This window comes from Ceratosolen solmsi, unplaced genomic scaffold (assembly GCF_000503995.2).
Source record: "Ceratosolen solmsi marchali unplaced genomic scaffold, CerSol_1.0 scaffold2, whole genome shotgun sequence".
Taxonomy (NCBI): Eukaryota; Metazoa; Arthropoda; class Insecta; order Hymenoptera; family Agaonidae; genus Ceratosolen; species Ceratosolen solmsi.
In genome coordinates this window covers 2,889,244-2,905,769 of record NW_011948422.1, presented here as the reverse complement: position 1 = coordinate 2,905,769, position 16,526 = coordinate 2,889,244, and the positions used below count along the sequence as shown (strand labels likewise).

The window sequence follows — 16,526 nt, the reverse complement described above, 5'->3', positions numbered from 1 at the left end:
TAAATATAAGAAGATAATGAATGAAACAAAGTTTAACGAATAAAATTGATTTGTTTAAATTTATAATATATTATACATCAATAATATATCTTAATAAATTTAATCGACTATGACAAATGTATTTTTTTTTTCAGGGTAAAAATTTCCTTGATATTTTAAATAAAATGTTAAAAATATTCGTGGCCATAGTAGTGTAATAATATTGCACATCAAACAGTCAATTAAAATGTGATAAAATTATTTATTTGTTCGTAAGTTTTAAATATCAAATACATTCACACTGAGTGCATAAACGTAGAAACATGTAGGTAATGTCTTATTAAACGATTATTATTATTATTGTTATTCCAATGCGGCCTGTAAAATTTGTTCGTTATGTTAACGTAGATAAATATTTGACAGTATCTCATACGCGAAATAATATTTATATTTTACAAAATCAGCATGAAGAAACATTCTTAAAATCCTTATGCTTATCCTATATTCTTTTTCAAAATAGCATTTCAATAAAAGTACAATAGCTTAAATTTAATTAACATATCCAAAAACGAAATAACTAAGAATAATATGAAATGTAAGTAGAGAAATTCATTTTAAACACGATAGAGATAAGAAAGTTATCGTTTTGCTGAAATCGTTTGAAACTTACATTATATATATATATATATATATATATATAAGTAGCAAGTGATTATAGAAAAAAAAATGCATCATAATTTTTTTTTACCAATTAATGTATTCCAAGAATAATTCGTAGCAAATAAGAAATATATTAATGAATTAGCCATATTAATTGTTATAAGTATATTCTTTCACGTCAGTGTATGATGCTCTGCACATTATAAAGCAAAATTTTATTGTACTGCATTTTCGTGTATCCTAAAAGTGAAAATACTCTTGATCCTTTGTCTCGTTTTATTCATTTACGATTTCTTCTTCAGCCAGTTGTAAATTTTCTTATGATTTCTCTCCAGCCACTGAATGTTCGCCTCGACGTGTTCTATTGCTTGTTCGGCAGCTCGAGAGGCACTGCCAAATTCCTCCTTGTGCTCATTTACGAATTCTACAAGCTACATTAACATCAAAATGGAACAAGAATTCAAATTAGAATGATTACATAACCAGCTGCTTTATTGTCAATAATATCGATATAGAGGCAACTCACGTCTTTTAGCTCGTATTTAGAATTAATGCGATTGGTCGATGCCTTAATGATGCCATTAATGCTGCTGAACGATGTGCCTAAGCTGTAAGATAAAAACAAGGCTTAAGTCACAATTGACTTAATGTAAACATTTTCTCGTTTTCTCTTATCATTCGTAACTGTATAACGATCTTTATATTCTCTACACTAGCGTCAATAATTAATAATTCGATTTCTTCGTGTCGGCAACATGAACGCCAAACGAATATGCCATGTAGGATTAATCTTTATAATTAAGAATCCTAGCCATCTCAAATACACCGATAAATACTCACTATTCCTTCAGTTGATTCCATTTGTTCCTGAAGAAGTTGAAGGCTATCGGCTGGCCGATTATATTATTCGCTACGGACGCGAACACCCTCGTCATGTCCTGCTTCCTGATAAAGGAATTGCTGCTCGAGGCCCAATTCAGGTACCTACTAAGCAACCAGGTCTCCCTCGTGCATCCCAGAGCCTGCAACAACAAGTCCTTCTCCGAGCCAACGTTGGACTTAAGGTATTGCTGCCACATAAAATTCCAATCGGACTCCCCGCCCATGCGGATCGCCGTGCAATAAATGATGCTCTTCAGATTAGGCGAGATGGGATTGCTGACGCTGGTATTGTTACTGGCTCGCCATTCTTGAAACTGCTTCACGGCGTTGCTGACGCAGTCCTGCTGGCCGAGGTCGCAGGCCAACGTGAGGATGTCGGCTCGCGTGAATACCGTTAATTGAGGGTCGTTCGTGTCGTCTTTAAAGCTGACGTTGCGGTACACGTTGTCCAGAAGTTTCAGGCAATGTTTCTGTGGGAATTCAGGCCGTTGAGCAACGCGAACGTTGCGGTACGATATTGCATTTCCATTCACACACGATTGTTAAATTAGCTTTACTCGCGCGATTAATATCTATCGCAGATATTAGTAAATAATTTTTAGTAATTTGAAAGAATAACGCTCGCTCAATGTCGTTTGTAAGATAATTCTTCCTCACGAAATTCTCGGATGAGGAAGCTATCACGACACGAAAAGACGTTATCCTGCAAATCCTAATTTAGCGGCTCATCAAATAAACGGATGATAGGATCGCGTGGAGCATCTCCGCGACTTACGAGAAAATTACCCTGAACATGTCGTAGCCCTGAACATTCACGAGCATGTTGTCGAGGTAAATTATGGCTGAGAGGGCTGCCTTCCACGGCAGATACTCCGTCTCTTGCTCGAGATAAGATGTCACGTCCATGGCCGTCCCATAATCCAACAGACCGGCTCTCGCCAGATTAAGGGCGTCGTCTAGCAATTGTGCCCGATTTATCGTCGGTATGTCCTTGTAGCCCTCGCTTTTCAAGTGCTTGATTATCGCCTGCCAATTCTTTTGATCGTAATTCACTCGGTAGTAACCTAGTTCGCATATCCAGTATTTCAAACGATTTATATTATCATTAGGTCTCATTATAAAGTGGCATCTAATCATTATAATCAGCGGCAACTTGGAATAATGCATTAACTAGCAACCGAACTAGTCATAAATCGTCTATTTATATACTATTCGAAGGACATCATCGCGCTTCTTAACGGCCAATGATTTTATTTATTGAAAAATTTTCGCGGATAACTGGGTGTGGGGGGGGGGGGGGGGAGGAGGAGGCGCATTAAAAATGCAAATTCCTTATTATATATTCGTGCAGAAATATTGTAATATCTGAGTAAAATGATTGGTTACACTCCGATGAGAATTTCGCTCGATAAATCAATATGTCAATAAAATATTTTTTAATTCTTGAATTTTGTTATTTTAACGTATTGTATTGCGACATTGCCATTATATTTGTGAATAATTAATTTTCACTTTTTCAATAAGCTATATAATATACTAGTACTTTTATTCAAAGTACTTGTACAATTTGTATAAAATAATATTATAATGATGAAGTTTAAAAAATTTTATAATGTGATTGTAACAGGGAAGAAAATAAATAATCAAATCACCTGTTTCTAATAAATTGAAAATAACCCATTCATTTGGATCGTCGCTTACATTATCTAGATTAATTGACTTTTCGACTTTCATCCATGTCGATGGCTTTGTTTTATTAAAATTTAACTTCGTTGCGGTAGTATATGTGATGGGGACCCACCAAAGTGGAGATTTTCCCTTCTTGCTATGATTTCTCAGCATAAAACGTTCCTATAAAATATAACCATTAAAAGTAGCATTTCGAAATTTAAATTATATTTAATTATTATGTACTTCAATCATTGTCATTACTGAAAGCGATAAGGCATTTGTATTTACTTATTTGTTTATTTAAATCGACTATGTTACATTTACCATGATTTTTCTCAAATTTTCCGTTATCTCCTAATGACTTCAAATCTATTACGCGAATATCTCTATTATAAGTTCTTTTAAAAATTAAATGAATACGAATAAATTAATGTTAACCGAATCGTATCCTGTATTAAGGACATTGTCTAGTTAAAAGATTGCTCAAGATTTTGCAAATTTACAAAATTAACATACGCAATACCTGGGTAATGACAGCAGTATTATCTTGATAATTACGCTTAACCGTAATGACGGGGAATCCAGTTTGCAATGTCCACGTATCCATTATTTGTTTAACAGTTATATCTTTGTCAAGAACTTCGTCCTTATGGGCTTGCTTTGTCAAGGTGTGCCACAGGTTGTCTTGGTCAGCGCTCTTGTATGCCCTAGGTATCGATGATTATGTTATTTAATTTGATAAAAGCGATTATAAAAGCCAATTATGTCGTGCGTGCAAGCGCATATATTATGATTACGGTATATTCCGAGCTCGTAAAAACTACGAATAGAGTGCAAATACTTTCTGGTCTTTGATACGCTAGTGTGAACAAGAATAACAAACACTTACTTAGCATTGAGGTAATTGGTTAAGCCGCGCTTAAACACCTCTGTCGTTAAAAAGTGATCCATCATCCGTATTATGGAGGCACCTTTAGCATATGAGATCCGATCAAATATCTCATTGATTTCATCCGGATTATCGACCTCAATGGTTATTGGATGGGAACTTTCGAGTGCATCCGGAGCGAATACATTTTGCATATCATGAACGACAAATTGTTCCAGAGCTTTCCAACTGGGCTCCACCTTAAAATCAATTAATTTATATTCATTGATAATGTCTCATTCAATCGTAAGAAGCTTTCGAATCTGTTCAATGTATACAGTTTTATTACTATTTCCATGAAAACATTTGTTTATAAATACCATTTGAAATGTCTATTATCTAAATGTAATTATTTTAGTTATTCCAAAACTTTTATATTTAATTTTAAAATGGGCTATGTAATTGCTCTTCGTAGATAAAGACATTATTTAATAACTATATTATATATACTTTAAATGAGGATTTTTTCTATCATTAATATTTTCCATTTTACATAATTTTCCTAATATATATATATATATGTTTTGTAGGTGGTTTTTTATATTGTACTTTTAAAAGAATGGCATGGAAATATGCTTCTATATACACGTGACTGCTTGTTACTTAAAATTGTTATGTATTTTATCTCTATATTTATATTTGAAAATAAAAATTTTAAAAGAAAAAAATTGACAGCAGTGAAAAAATTTATCGTCGACGGACGTTTATATGCCCTTTACTTTACAAATTTATTGCTTCGTCAAGGCCTCTATTCTTGCGGTATCTGCTTTAAATGCAATAAAATTCAGACGTAAAGATCGTATTATTACAATACAGGAGAGAGAGAGACAGAGAGGGAGAGAGTGAGAGGGAGAGGGAGATGGAGGGGGGGGGGGAAGAGAGTAAGAGTGAAAAATGAAAATCTCGATTGATATGACATTAACATGAGAATATGGGTAGATGATACATATCCCGTACAAATATTATAGGAAAAAAGATATTGATTAGTTCATTGAATGAAAAAAGTCTGTTGCGATAATCATAGTCATTATCACAGGTTCAAAGACTATTGCTACTAACACTGGTGAACAGAAATTTAAAAACATGAAAGAAAGAATAGTACTATTCACTTTTTCAATATATTAATTTTGTTCCAATGAATCGAATAATTTGAATATACACGGGCGCGTGCACAGAGAGAGAGAGAGAGAGAGAGAGAGAGAGAGAGAGAGATTTATTCAATTAAGTAAGTTTTTTACTTCAAATGTTAATTTAATAAATATAGTTAATACATTAGCAATTCAACTTGATATTGTCTATTAATTGATATTTTATTTTACTTACTGCGTCAATTCCGATATTTTCGACGTAACTAGCGAAACCCTCGTTAAGCCATAGATCTGTCCACCAACTTGGAGTTACCAAATTACCGAACCATTGATGTGCAAGTTCATGAGCAACTACTGCTGCAACTCTTTGTTTATTGCCGTTTGCGGATACTCCGTCTTGATATAGCAGAGCAGTTTCTCTATAATTGCAATAAATATACGCGTTAGAAATGTGCGACAAGCAGTTACAAAATCACAAATAATATACATTAATTTTTTACTTTATTATTTTCAATGAAGATTCAAAGTATTTTCTATAAAATGCACTTAAGTGATGAGAGAATTTTCTCAATTATATAAAATTTATAAATCTTTCAAATTTAATAGAGTAAATGCTTTGTTTGTGAAAATATCGATATTTATGAAAGATATAAAACACGAATTTCGAAACTTAAAAGAAAAAAATATGTAAGGTAGATGTATTGTACGGAGGCAATGGAGCCATATATAATGTACCTGTAAGTAATCAATCCCCAGTTTTCCATAGCCCCAGCGGAGAAATCCGGAAGGGCAACCATATCAATCTTTGGTAATGGAAATTTGATCTGGAAATAATTCTCGTAGTAATCAAGAATCTTCGGGCCAATTTGAAGACTGTAATCCGACTGTTCTAAAGCATCTTTTCGAGCCCAAACACTAACATTGCGGGACTCGGAGTGCCGAGCCTCGAAATCGGCGACCATGAACGCGACCAAATACGTAGACATCGGTACCGAACGTTGAAAATGATCCCACACATATGTAGGCATTCCTTCTCTATAATAAACCAAATAATTTCCTTAATAAATATACGAGTGTGTATATATATATATATATAAAATTTATTTTGATGGTAATTTATAGTTTGTTTTCGTAAATATATTCCAACTCAGTACAATAATATTTTAATTTTAATATTAATAAAAATTTTAATAAAACTTTAATTCAACGTATATATTCACAATTGTATATAGAAATTATTAAATAAAATGTGAATATAAATTTGAAAGTCGTTTTATATAAACTACCATAAGTTTAATTTCAAATAAAAGTTATATAAGGTATATAGAAGTTTGTTTTCCGACAATCAAGCCTTATCAATGAAAATTTATATACAGGACGTTCATAAAAAAAGTTCACAAAAATTAAGATTTATTCGTTTGATTCCTCGACTAAACTCACGTAATTCGAAACTACCATAATTTCAAGATATTCCAACACAATTATTATTTAATCAATTGTTCAGACTGCCTACGTTACGAATATCTTCACTCCATTTTTTTTTTCCATGCTGACCTAATAAAGAAAATAATGGAAAAACCTTGGGAGAGGCAATTTCGGCATTTGTCGAACAACGATTGATTAATATCGAATGCACTCACACTGGCTGAGATTCCCGTTCCCTCGGCATATTTGAGACAGAAGTCATATTGGTTGGTCGAGCAATGTTAATTTGGAATGTAGCTTTAAATGCCGGTTCGTCGAAGCACGGAAAAGCTCGACGCGCATCGGTGGGTTGGAATTGCGTTGTGGCGATCCACCTGAGCAAGTGAGAAAACAATATGAACTTAAGATGCACGCTGAAATTCTATTTTAATTAATAGGAAATTAATCATTCTGGCACTAAGTCATATCGGACTATGCTTGGCTTTAATCCTGATACCAAGTCATATAATATTTATAGTAAGTACTACAGTTCATAAGAATTTTTTAATGTACCTTGTTATAATAATAATACGCGTACAATGCCAATTAAAAATCATTTGTATACGGTAGGCTCTTGGAATAAACCTTAATTGAATCAGAATATATTGTTACGATGATTTTTATGAATCATTCGGCGTGTCTGAGCATCGTTGAAAGAATAATTTATCACGTTTATTTCAATTATCTTAATAAACAATGAGATAGTAAACAATGTACATTATATAACAAAATAATTATTTTTGACGTGTGTTTTATTAACGCTCATCTATTAATTTTATTATTCATTCTAATTCATTTAAATTCATATAAATTAATTATTCTTTTATTTATTTTTATCCTTCTATTGAGATTGTTAATTCGATTAAGGGAAATAAAAGCCATAAATAAACTGTAATAAAAATGTAATGAATAATTCGTTAAAATCAACGAACCTTGTCTCATTGTTAACGATGTACGAACTTCTGTAAAAGCCTTGAAGATAATCATTCAGTCGGCCAATGTACTTCAAATAAATTAAGTACTGCTTTCCAGCTTTGAGCGTTTTTGCCAACTTTATGATATAGAATTGCCGAATTGTGTCATTAAATTGCTGATTTATTTTTATCACTTTATTACTTTTAGATGCGGCAGGATATTCCGACACGCTGGTGTATTTAGAATTGATGTCCATGTCGAAAGCGTGCAACGTCACATTCGTTGTATCTTGTACGACGCTTACGACAATTTTCACCTATACAAGTTGTAAAATTATTATTTGCACGCATATTCATTGATTATTAGAGTTTGTCTTATCCTATATATTTGGAAATTTAAAGACATTAAAGTAAAAGCATATTAAATCGTTCACTAACGTTCTTCGAGATATCAACAAAATTTACCTCGCGCTGCTATTGCGAACGCGCTTATCCCTAGGTAGAACGCGATTTTGCAAAAGTCATTGGTCAATTAGCCAGAGCCAGCTTGCAAATCCGTGAAAATAGCACACACGACGAGCCGTATGTAAAGGTAGGAGCTAATAATAGTAAAGAAAATAATTGTACGCTACCTCGCCATTGAAAGTGAAGTTGCCTTCCCAGATGAAAGGCACGAGGTTGACGTCGTAGCTCTTGGGTACGATGGACCGTGGCAGCCTCACGTTGATTTTGTTGGCGCGCGATCTTCGGAAACTGCGCCCGGCCCTGAACATCGAGGACTCCTCCCAGTCGAGGATGTCCCGGTGCTGGCTTATTTTACCGTCGACACATGGCGCGAAGTGACAGACGAGTAGGCCCGTGATCACGATGCTCCCGACGAAGGTGAGCACCAGTGCAAATGCTCCGCAGCGCGTTATGGTGCAGCTGCGCTTGCGGCCAAAGGTCGTCGTGCGGTCGTCCATACCCATGGCTGCCAACGATTTTCATGCTCTCGTCAGCTAATCTGCGAACGGACTTACGTTAAATCATCGCTGTATTATAAACGGAGCATACGCAAGAGTTGTGCTCGTGGAAATTTTAAGACCCTTTGGTATTAGCCGAGAACTACGACATTGACAAGCTGCACCTTACCTAATTAATAATCTTATTATATCGATTTATTAGCCTCGAACGATTATTAGGTGCAACTTAATGAGCTATGTTACAGCTAATTAATTACATTTAACAGTAGAGTATGGAATTATTGAGGATGATATAGCTTTGCTCCGATTATATCTTTGAGTTTGGAAATCGGAGATGAATTTAGGGAACGCTAATACCATTTGATTTCATTGAATTCAGTAATTTATAGGTGAATGGATAAATAATATTATAAATCTGAGAATATGTGCATTGGATTTGACAGTGCTAAGATTTTTTTTTTAAATATTCCTATAATTATAATGAGTCTCGTTTAAATGGCTTTGTGCATAATAATTACAAATTATCACCACACCTAGAACTCGTTAACAAGTTGAAATTTATAAAATTTTACATATAATTATAAGCAATGAAAATGCTCATCCCTCCTTCTTAGCTACTTGTATTTGTTATTTAATATTTTCTTATAATATTTTCTACATAAACGGAAGAAAAAAACTACATAAATGTAAATTAAAAATTATTTCAAACTTTAATCAGGTTTATATTATATATAAATAATAATAATACATAAAAAAATGAATTAAATTACTTGTCGAATTAATATCAACATAGACTGACAAGACTATCATTAGTCTATTTATATTCGAAAAAATAATAAATTTTAATGTGGTAGTGCATACCACATGAACACAGAATTATATAGAAGACTATGTACAGCCATCAATGGACATATATTTTAATATTTCAGTTTAAAAATTTTTTATAATTTATAGACTTACGACACAATATAGATAAATGTCTCGATTAAGTGATTATTATTGCATAAAAAACAATAGATTTTTATATAAATATTGATATTTTTTTTTCTATTTTACGATAGCTTACATTAAATAGTATATTAAAAAATTGTTATGATTTATCATCATTAAACGATAATAAATTTATCTGCTATACATAATAAATTAAAATCTGTATGAAACGAATTAGATATGCTGACATCAAAATAATATTTAAATTTGAAACATTTATTTATGATTAAAAAAATTGATAAAAAATTTATACTATGTTTTTATAAAATTAGACAATAAAATATGAAGTCGCAAAGAACAATTTTATAACACTTTCATAAATTAAAATATAAAAATAAAAATTATTCTATTAAAAAAACCGACCTGTAAATTTAGTATCTAATTATTATGACATTGACACATAATAAAACAATGCAACTTCAATCGAGATTTTCATTTTCACAATTATGTAAAAGAATATTTTACAATATAAATTTATTTTTACGAAAATGAATCTTTTTAAGATGAGAGTGATTGACGCAAATACAAACATATATGTTAATGATTATTTATTATCAATTGTTAAAGACTCGATGACAGTGAAATAAAGTACGTACTGGCAATATCAACATAAACAAATATAATTTAATTACTGTGACATTTTTCACTCTACTTTGTATTCGTTTAGTTAGAAAAATTATTCAATACTATTATAGTGTTAATGTTATCGTTTGATTAATCGATATTTTAATGTTTCCGTTATTAAAAATATCCTATAATTAAAAATTTGTAATTAGTCGAAAATAATTATTGTAATAAATTTATGGCAATATTAACTTATTTAAATATTGTCTATATAAATTTTTATGAGTTTTCATAATCATTATATATAATATATATATATATATATATATATATATATATATGCACAATACAAATGTATCACATAGAATTTTAAAAACATAATCAATTTTGCAAAAATTATCGTGAATACATATAGATTTACTAATGACAGTTCTATAACTGTAAAATTCTAAAAAGTAAAAACGCTTGTATAAAGAAACATGTAATAAATTATTAAGAAAATACAAAGTGAAAGCTTCGGAAAGGCTGATTGGTGACCGTGAGTTGGATAGCCGAGCTAATAAAATCCTTGTGTAATTTATAAAATAATGCGCATAAGGCTCAGTAAAAAAATAAAGAGAATTAAAAAGGAAAGATTGTTCTATTAATTTGGCTTATCGGCAACAATTCATTGCGTTCCTTCAGCACGCAATCATTCAAAATTACTATCCCGTCCTCTATACTTTTATATTTTCCGGTTTTAGTAATGCTCTTTTCTATATTTTTCTTCCCTCTTTTTCATTTCCTATCTTTGACTATTAAATAAGCAATATATTATATAAACACGTGTGTTTTGATCGTTAAGATTAACTAAGGGCTGTGCAAAAATCGAGCATACGACATTAATTCATGTAAAAAGAGAGTGAAAATTTTGGAAGGACATATTATAATGTGCGAATTACGTGCGTGAGAAAGAGAGATGTAACGAATAAGTGGAAGATAAGTAGATAAATGAAGAATAAGAAATCATAAAGCAATTAATCTGTAAAGAAAACCAGATATTAATTACAACAGTTTTGTAAAATAAATTACTTCCGACAATTCATTGAAAAATCGCCATTTATTTTACATACATACAACAGTATACATACAACAGTATACATACAACACGGTATAAGAACATTTTATATAACTAAAAGAATGTATAGGTTAATTTTTATTGGAGTATATTTGTTGTTGTTGTTATTATGATTATTTTTTTTTTTATTATTTTAATACATTATTTAAATAATAATAATTATTTTTTCATAATAATTTCAAATATTCAGCATTTCAGCATTTAGGCTCTAATCGTTCTATAGTAAATAAAAATCTTCTTTTACGAGAATAGTAAATGATAAAATATTAAATACATTTCACAATAACTTACAATCATTTGAAATTAAAAAATTATTCTATCATTTTAATTTATTTATAGTTTATTTTTATGTATAGATGTAGATGCATTTCATCTATAAGATGAAAAATTATATACACAAAACCTATAATATACAATATTTAATTTACAATAATCCGAATTCTATTTTATTTTCTATAGCTACAATTTTACTTTATTTTCTAATTTATAAATGATATATTCTTCAAAATGTTGACAATTAATAATATTTTATTGTTACACAATTTTTTAATGATACAAAATTATCTTCAACATCAATATTCAAAATTATTATTTATACTTCAACGATAGTTTGCATCTTAAAGAAATTATTATATAAATAGTATCGTTTACAAAACAATTAATGTTATAAAGCATATTATATTCTATTCAACATCAACTATCGCTTATAAATTGCATTAAAATATTAACCTTTATAAATATATATTAATTTAAATTTATAAGAATAATGTACTTAGTTACATAAACATAAAATAAAAACTTATAACATATAAAAAAAAAAAAACATATAACATAAAATAAAAACTTTATGTTTTAAATAAAAGTCAATTTAAAGTATTATGATTTTTATCGTAATATTAATGTACACAGACTATTGAATATATTCATGTAGATGATGAATTTTTTCATTAGCCGAGTACGTGAAAAAGCACCGTTAAGTTAAAACTTGAATCAATATTTTTTGTAAATTTGCATTAAAAACTCTTTGTTATGCATATTACCGATTACAAAAATCCAGTCAAACAAAGAATAATTTTTTATTTAATGATATTGATTAAGATTTATTTCTAAAATGAAAATTAGAAAATCATACATTTAGGCACGTGTATACAACGTTAAAAATTTTAATTAATTTATTATTCAATATACAAGGCACTAAATGTATAAACTATAATATGTTATTTTGAAACTTTTAATGTAATCGATAAGTTACAATGTGCCAATGTAATGAGAAAATCAATGTGAAATAAAAACATTTGTAATCAATATGAAATATATCTCGCGTAATAGCTGCGCAATATTTTCTGTTGTAATAATTTTGCTTAACATGTTAAAGCTCCTAATAACATTTAAGCTGAAAAACTACTATTATAATAATTATGTTGATATAAACGATTATTAATAAATCGATTGTAATTCAACGAGAATACGAGAGGCTATTCCGCATAGTACTAAACAATATCTTTCCAATACTAATTACAACAAAAATTTGGAAAATATAAGATAAGAATAAAATAGCCCTATTACAACAACATTGTTATCATAATACATTTTTTTTTATATTAAAATATAAATTATTACATAGGGTATATTAAAATATATTAAAAATAGATATTTATACAGCCGTCAATGTATAATTGAATCAATCAACTGTTTAATCATATTAATAATTGCTACTGCTTTATAACATAATTTTATTGAAATTACTGTCTTATACCACTGAAATTAAAACTCTCCTTTTACATACACTAAACTATAAATTTAAGTAAGCATACAAGATTTATAATACATTTTTTTTTTTATTTATTTATTAAATACTCGGATACGCATACATAATGCGCAATACGAAATCATAACAAATGACATATTTAAGTTTTGATGTCAGGCCTCAATTTCATTCGCTATACGTACATCTCTTATTCTTGCAAGCTTACAAGGGCTTTTCATGGTGCATCGCTGACTACAATTATTCTCCTCGCTAAAACATATACGTTTGTAAATATATGTACATGCACACAGCGCGAATCCGGGTCTCGAGCGATTGAAATTCTTGCTAATCGCTTCCTGTCGCGTCATAGTCACGACGAAGAATGTGTCGAATGTACATCCGCATATAGTCTGTTTTGTTTGTAGTGTGCAAGTCGCAGGTGTCGGGTCCAAAGCCAAAATTGGACAATTGCCCAGACTAAGTTGGACTAACTTGCCGGTATCCGCGGCTTCTTGTTCTTTGTATCGCTTAGGGTCTTGGTATGTCTTAAAAAGATTCGAGATACCCAAGTTTTCGAATGTTTTCATTCTTTTCAAAAATTTATCTCTTTGCTTTATGTTGATAAACAATATTTCAGCCTCTCATTTCGATAAAATATATTATATATTTCTATTGGTTTAAAAACATGAGAATGCGTAGATGTATGGTGTACGATTGTAACGGGGGATAGCGAAGGATAATTTATGGGTTTTATTTATGTATTATGCTCATACGAATTGCGGTTCTCATTCTCGGCAATTCGTATTCATAAATATCTTTATGATAATATCGGACCTTTCTACATGAAATTATTCCAAACTTTCTCAAAAAATATTCTTACCTGCTTAATAAAGCTCATTATTTATTTGCGAAAAATATGTTACATAGATAGAGATTGTGCTGATTAAATTATTATTAATATTATGTATAAGTAGCGTATTGTTATATTATATTTTATAAACTATTAAAGGTTGAAAAATTACAAAACTCAAAAAGAAATAGTCAAATCTAAATTTCTACGTCACATGATAAGCTTAAATTTGTTCCCCAATTTCTATTTGTAATTATCACAAGCACATTAATATTTTTTTTTATTTATTTCATAACATAGTTAAAAACGTTATATTTCATATTTCATAACATAGTTAAAAACTTTATCTTTATGACTCTATAAATACGATAAGCATTGCCAAAAGACAAAAAATCTTTATTATGTTTGTATTTCAGTTGGTATTCATGTATATTTGTGTAATACACGCTCATATATAATTTTTCATCCGTATTAACATTTGTAGCAGAGTCAGTTTTCATAAAAATCAACGCTCGATAAGGACACTATTCGTATCTTATGGGACATGTTAACGAATTTATAAAATGCCGTTCACTCTCATATTTTATTATTATTACTACCGTAATTCTGAACGATCATATATTTTCATTCAAAGCCATTATTTATTTGGAGTCATTAAAAATCTATGAATGTCAAAACATTGTATTGTATTGAAAAACTAGAATGTCCGTGTATTGTCAAAGAAATCCAAGATATAATAGTTGGAGACTTTGTATATCTACGGCAATTTATGGCTTTATACGAGATCTTAATATAAATAAATCATAAAATTATTGCTCAGATCGCATGATAATTTTAATAGAGATAATATGGGGTTGATAAAAATTAATAATAGGTGTATTTATATTAATTATAGAATCAAACTTAAATTTATCTCAAAGATGATTTTTCTCGATGTTATTTTGTTCGTGTTTCATTATTAATGTAGGCAAGTAATTTTCTTTCTTTGAACTCTTCACAGATATTAAAGTTAATAATTATATATTACATATTCAGCATTTCATTCCTTTGCTCCGTTTTTGAATGGGTCAATGCACATCCCATAGACTTACATTTGTCATATTTTATATGATTTGCATGATTCAGTTATATTCACGATGATCTTTATAAAAGTGTTATTAATTTAGTCTTTTATGGATAATTAAAATAAGAATTTATATTTTGGTTGCGGCATAAAGTTTATTACGAAAGTTTATTCATATTAGTATAAAATTTTTATTTCAAAGATTCTTTTTTAAAACAAATTTGCATATATAAAAGAAAAATGTATTATTGCATATAAGTATTGATGATTAATGAAAATTGTATTATTATAATTTTTGCTAAAACCTTTTTTAATAACAAGATGTACTTTTCTATTCAAAATAATGAAGAATATTTCTACTTTGTATGGAAGAAACGATGTTCAGTTCCTCAAACATAAGCAAATTTGACAATAACTATTTATACCATGATAATACTCTAACATTGTTATATTAATAATAGGTATTATTTAAATGTTAAGGAAATCATATTATGATTAAATTTATTTTAACTATTAATTTTGTCTGATTAATTATATTAATAAAGAGAATGAATAAGAAGAAATTTAATTATTATTTCAGGAATTATTAGAAATGCATAAGATTTTCGTTTGTTGATTTTAATTTCCTATGTATTAAAAAAAAAAAAAATAGTTTGATCAATCAATATAACATGTACAAGTAATTAACGTAATATCATCCTGAAAGTACATAGAAATTTGAAAAAAAAAGTATATATTAAATTTCATTTTATTTTTAAATTTTCCGCAGCATGGATATTTATTATATATTTTATCATTTTATGCATTTAATGTTTGGAAAGTAAAATAATAATAATAATAATATTAAGAAGAAGAAGAAGTAGAAGAAGAAGAATAAATGGCGATCGTATAAGAATTTCAAGTATTTCAGACTATTTACTTTAATCGCAAGATTTTGTCAACAACAATTTAATATAACTTTTTGAGAATTCTATTATAGACTGCATCTTTAAGTTAATGTTTCGTTCTACTTATACGTTTTATATCTTGAAAAATTGCATCACAATACAAGCAAGAATACAAATCACTTAAACGTAATCCGATTGATAAGAACATGCGTTCATCTAAATGTAATAAATATGAATTGAAAATTGCGCGGGTGCGTTGGCACAATTCAATCCGAATGATAAATGAGAATTGTCGCGCGAGAGTAAGATTAGCTCTATAAGATAGCGAGAGAGTAAGAGATAGAAGGAGATAGAAAGAGAGAGAAAGAGGAAAAGAGATTAATAATAAGAGTTAAAATTGGTGTTTACTAACTGGAGAGAGCGCACCGACCGGTCCTCGTCTTTACCTACGAAGCAGACAAATTTTACACTGGCACACCTCCACGCTCTTTGACGCCAGAGTTTCGACTGCGGCCCCACGATCCTTAAACCTTCCGTATAGCGTCTCTTCCACAGACTATTCACGTCGCTGTCGTCGTCGACGACGTCCCTCTCTCTCTCTCACACACACACTCTCTCTCTCTCTCTCTCTCACACTCTCTCTCTCTCTCTCCCACTCTCTCTCTCTCCCTCTCTCTCTCTCTCTCTCTCTCTCTCTCTCTCTCTCTCTCTCTCTCCCACTCACTCACTGAACATCTTGCTATCTTTATCCAATACCTTA

At 29.9% G+C, this 16,526-nt stretch overlaps 1 protein-coding gene across 1 annotated transcript; it reads right to left on the bottom strand.

The window, feature by feature from the left end:
• Nucleotides 1-720: 720 nt before the first annotated feature.
• On the bottom strand, nucleotides 721-16,309 carry superdeath (Suppressor of ER stress-induced death). Its single transcript, XM_011499063.1, has 13 exons — nucleotides 16,179-16,309; nucleotides 8,219-8,589; nucleotides 7,605-7,903; nucleotides 6,849-7,007; nucleotides 5,944-6,243; nucleotides 5,444-5,627; nucleotides 4,082-4,320; nucleotides 3,716-3,899; nucleotides 3,174-3,372; nucleotides 2,308-2,585; nucleotides 1,480-1,991; nucleotides 1,166-1,247; nucleotides 721-1,070 (listed from the first exon to the last, which is right to left on the bottom strand). The coding sequence occupies exons 2-13, from the start codon at nucleotides 8,552-8,554 to the stop codon at nucleotides 924-926; spliced, it is 2,919 nt and encodes a 972-aa protein (XP_011497365.1). The 5' UTR covers nucleotides 8,555-8,589; nucleotides 16,179-16,309; the 3' UTR covers nucleotides 721-923.
• Between the last annotated feature and the right edge of the window lie 217 nt (nucleotides 16,310-16,526).

Bases quoted from the DNA above. Each gene is read 5' to 3' on its own strand.
- superdeath (XM_011499063.1), bottom strand. From the start codon at position 8,554: ATGGGTATGGACGACCGCACGACGACCTTTGGCCGCAAGCGCAGCTGC. The intron at 7,008-7,604 runs GTTCGTTGATTT...TCACTTGCTCAG, and splicing joins ATCGTTAACAATGAGACAAG to GTGGATCGCCACAACGCAAT. The intron at 4,321-5,443 runs GTAAGTAAAATA...ATTGATTTTAAG, and splicing joins AAAATATCGGAATTGACGCA to GTGGAGCCCAGTTGGAAAGC.